This window comes from Plectropomus leopardus, unplaced genomic scaffold, assembly GCF_008729295.1.
Source record: "Plectropomus leopardus isolate mb unplaced genomic scaffold, YSFRI_Pleo_2.0 unplaced_scaffold25231, whole genome shotgun sequence".
Classification (NCBI taxonomy): domain Eukaryota; kingdom Metazoa; phylum Chordata; class Actinopteri; order Perciformes; family Serranidae; genus Plectropomus; species Plectropomus leopardus.
In genome coordinates this window covers 1-4,657 of record NW_024627415.1, presented here as the reverse complement: position 1 = coordinate 4,657, position 4,657 = coordinate 1, and the positions used below count along the sequence as shown (strand labels likewise).

The 4,657-nt window shown below is 39.0% G+C and overlaps 1 protein-coding gene across 1 annotated transcript; it reads left to right on the top strand.

Annotated features, from left to right (window-relative positions):
* Window positions 1-328: 328 nt before the first annotated feature.
* On the top strand, window positions 329-1,613 carry LOC121966611 (U2 small nuclear ribonucleoprotein A'-like; the record flags this gene model as incomplete). Its single annotated transcript, XM_042516687.1, is given in 3 exon segments — window positions 329-549; window positions 660-737; window positions 1,421-1,613. Coding segments are annotated over 3 exon segments (492 nt in total), but the record flags the coding sequence as incomplete, so codon positions are not given.
* Between the last annotated feature and the right edge of the window lie 3,044 nt (window positions 1,614-4,657).

The window sequence follows — 4,657 nt, the reverse complement described above, 5'->3', positions numbered from 1 at the left end:
ACACCAAGCTTAATTTCTAGTAATTGTCTTGTCACCTTTTACAATTTATTTTATTATTTATTTTTCTTCAATTTGAAGGACATTTCTTGCCAAATTGTTGATGTTTTTTTTTTGTTTGTTTTTTTTTAACTAAATCAAATCAGTTTTTGAGGGTTTCAGATGTTTAAATACTTGTAAAAGGCTTCTGAACGCAGCACAAGAAAAAAATGTCACTCTAAATGTAAAAGGGTTAATCTCACATAAATATTTGTAGGTAAATATAAAATCAGTTAGAAAACATACACAATGATACAGTAAACTGCTGTGTGTTTCCATCAAATGTGAGCAGTCTGAGAGCGGCGTGTTGTCCTTCATTCCCTCCTTTTGGAACCTGGCTCTGCTGGGTCAGCTGGAGAAGCTCAGCACTCTGATCCTGGACTGCAACAACTTCACATCTCACATCAAGTTCCCCTACATGCTGAGTGTCACCACAGTGTGCATCAACAAGAACAAGATCAACAACCTGCCCGTGTTTGTGGAGGAAATCGGACGAAAATTCCCCAACTTAAAGTGAGCCTGGGCTTGTTGTGTGTGTATGCAGAGGAACTGGAGTCAGTTTCTATAACCCAGATTTACATTCCTCTCTGCTTTGTGCTTCTGTGCACTCCTCTCTGCTACAGAATCCTCAGTATGATGAACAATGAGGCAGCACCGAGCTATTTTAATGGAGGCAGTCTGACCCAGTACAAAGATTACAGGTGAGCATCCAGGGCCTTTTCACACAAATCAAGAACCACAGCGTTTCTAAAATCCTGGCCATGACTCGACACAACCTGATCCTACATTAGCTTTCTAATTAATGACACTGAAGTTTCACCTGAACTGAACATGATCATTTCAAATGTCAAAAATCCATCAAAACCAGACCTTTGGTGCAACAGCTTTGGACATTTTACTTGTATTATGATGCCCCTATGTGGTTCCTTAGTGCGAGAACATGGCCCCAAAAGATCCTGTATATTGGAATGTGAAAAACCCCTTCATATCAAAGAAAATTGGCTTGATTTGTCTTAAAAAAAAATAATGGAATTGGGCGACAAGCAACTTGACAAGAAATGGTCCAAAAGACAAAAACAAAAATAAGCAAAAAATTTGTAAAAAAAAAAAAAAAAAAGTTACAAGAAAATTAACAGAAAATAAGTTAAAAAAAAAATAATAATAATAATAAAAAATGAAAATGATTTCAAGAGAGTGCTTACCAAAACATGTTTTTTTTGGTGTATAACATTATTTCAAATACATAATTCTGAGAATTTTAAATGTATATTTTGGACATTTTACTTTCCTTTAAAAACAAAGTACTAATCCCTCCTAGCTAAATTTCTGATCCTTTCCTTGTAATGTCTTGTTCTTAATTTCCTTTCTGCCTTTTCCTCCTCAGACAGTATGTCATTAGTCAGATCCCTGGCCTGGAGATCCTGGATGACATGGAGGTCCTGGAGAAGGAGAGAGCCCAGGCTTGAAAAACATACCGGCTGCAGCAGATCAGTCGCAGCAGCAGGAAGAGGAAGGAAGACTCATCCAAGAAACACACACAAATGAAGAAAAAGTCAAATACTGTCATTAGACAATAAGACAATAAGTTATTAAGATCTCTGCTTAAATGTTACTCTGTCAACATTATTATTCATGTTTCAATGCATGTTCTGTATCTGCTGGGTCAGCATATATTTAGGGAAAAGTGGTCAAGAAAGGAAATTATCTGAACTTTTCACAACTTGAGACAGGCATCCTTCATCCTTCGCTTTGCCTCATAGGCAAACTGGAGCAGGTCAAGCCTGCCCGCCACCGTAGTGGTGAGGTGGTCATTCACCTCTCTCTCCGTACACTGGCAAAGGATAGATGTGAGTGCCACTGGTCTGAAGGTCTTCATCTCCCTGGCATTGGACTTCCATGGCACAGGAAAAAGAGTGGACTCCTTCCATACTTGTGCAACACAGCAGGAGACAAGGAGATTCTGATTGATGACCTCACCCAGCGGGACAGATCAGTGTTTCAGCACCCTGGCCTGTCTGGGCCAGGGGTCTTGTGATGGTTACTGCGGCTTAGTATTGATGTTGCCTTCCTTTTATTTATTTATTTATTTATTTGTATGAACCACCTTTCATGTATGTATATACACAGATGGATATATTTTTTACTGTCTTTGGCGTGTTGAACCAGATGTGAGGAAATGTTGTTCTTCTGTATGCCTGTCTGATAGAGTCTGAATGACAATGAATCTTGAATCTTGAACAGATCCTCTGTAAAGGAGGCAGGATCAGGGCACTGGATCTGTACTGATTTCTTGGCTCATCCTATCATGGTATTAAGCCCTTGCCATGCCTCCTTTGGGTTGCCAGTGGTGAATTTTTCCTTCACTGTTATGGTTTTAAGTTTTTGTGTTATACTGTGGACTTGGTTTGGGGGGTTCTGTTCCATGTTTCTTGTTTTCGTTGTTTCTAGCTACTCATGCTCTGTTTCCTGATTTATTTTCGATTTTCACTCCTCGTGTTTCCGCTGTGTACACATACTAATGCGTTCCACTTTCTTCTTGGTCAGTTTGTCTGGGGTCCCTGCTGCTGTTGTTCCTTGCTGTGTCCTGCCTTTGTACTGCCCTCTGATTCCTGCTGTGATGCTGGTTTCTTTATTTGATTTTTCAGTCATATTTCATTTGTGTTTTTGGTTACCTGTGCATTTTTTTTGGACTTGCTCATTAGCATTAAATGCTCGCTTTTGGTTGCTCGCCTGTCTGCCTGTTCTGTGTTCTGCATTTTTGGTCCTCCTTTAACCTCACCCCTTGACATCCACTCTGTTTTTTAAGTGGAGCTTGGGTAGTCTGGTCTTCCATCTCAACTCACAATTGAACTCATTTAAAAAAAAACAGCAGGAAACCAACGCACTTGTCTCTATGGAAAAATAGTCAAAATGCCTTTATTTCATTGGCAGGTTCTAAACATACAACTTGATTAAAAAACAATTGATTCTTCAATGCGTTTCGGTGTCAAGCCTTCTACAGGAAGTTGACGATCAAACTTTTTGACTGTGTGAGTGTGTCTCCCTGCAGGAACGCTGCTTTCTTGTTGTTCAGTGTTTTTAGGTCCTTGGTGACCCAAGGCTTGTTGTTGGGATACAGCTTGACCTGTTTTGATGTTACGGCAGTGTACACACAGAGAGTAAGATAGGAGGAGGAGTCTGGCAGCAGGTTTAGGTCCCCTTCACAGCTTTAGAAAAATATTTCCCAATCTATGATCCCCATGCAGCCCCTTAGTGTAACAACAGAGTCCTTGTTCCAGACTTTAATGGTTTGTATATGTCTGTTTTCAGTGTTTGTCTGTATTTTGGGAGCAGCAGAATGACATTATGGTGAGAACAGCCAAAAGATGGGCTTTGAGACATAGGCACCCAGTATGTTATCAAAAGACAGACCCAACGTTCTGTCAAGTCTGGTTGATGATGAGACATACTGCTCAAATTTAGGTGTAATGTGGTGACATTTGTTAACTCTTTGAAACCTTGAAAAACCTTGAAATCTTATGCTGTGTTCAGATGCTTTTCACAAGCAAATTGGTTTGATTTCTTTTGAAAACATGGAAGAGAACAAAGCCATGAGCAACTTTACAAGAAATGCCCAACAAATTCCAACAAATTAGTAAAATGTGACAAGAAAAATATCCAGGGAAAAGGGAAAAAAGGAAAAGGAAAGATTAGGGGAAAAAATCCATAAAATTAATATTATAGTAATTTTATGATTAAAATGTTACAGAAAAATTGATAAAATAAATATTTTTAGCACTTTTTAAAGGTTATTTTCTTGATAGTTTTTTTTTGTTTAAGATCTTTTTGCATATTTTCAGTGACTGTCTTGTAGAGTTTTTTTAATGTTGTGTTTTTGTTTTGTTGTTTGGTTTTTTTTCCTTGTTTTTTTTTTTTTTTTTTTTTAAATTTTGGGCTCATTTTTAGGCCAAGTCTTCTTCAGTTGCTTGTCTCCTGTGTTTGAAAGAATTTGCATCAATTTGCTCAGGTTTTAGAGCTGGGTTGGGAACCTCCGGCCTCCAGGGTGTGAACAGCCTGCCACGCAATTCTAAAAATAAATATTAACAGAAAATGTTGACAGTAATTGCTTTTCTGGGATAACACTGATGCTATGCATGTCCAAGTCAGGTTCAGGGTCAGTGAACACAACACGTGAGGTTAAGTGCCATCTTGCGACAACATCAGGGATTGATTGACAAAGTGATATTCGTCATGGCGAGCGCCGGGAAATGGACAAACTATATTTCTTTATAGAATCTCAGACTGTGAAATTACTGGACCACTTGTTGTTTGCAGCCATGCAAAGCTTGCCTGCGATTGACTTCCATGTTTGCCCCCTGTCTCCGTCAAAGTGCTTCATGTGAGATCCGTCCAATACAACATCGGTTATTTCATCTGACAACCCTGTCCCTGTGAAACAGGAGACTGGTTTGGCAGTAGTTCGAGTTGATACTAGTCCAAGTAAATGAATGTTAATGTTGCTCTGTGTCTGCTGGATGTATAGTAAAAGAAACAATTGTTTGGTAAAGTCATATTAGCTGTCAATGTTGTGCTTGCAGTTTTTTAGGCTGCTCCCCCAAATGGCCAAAAAATCCATTTGTGC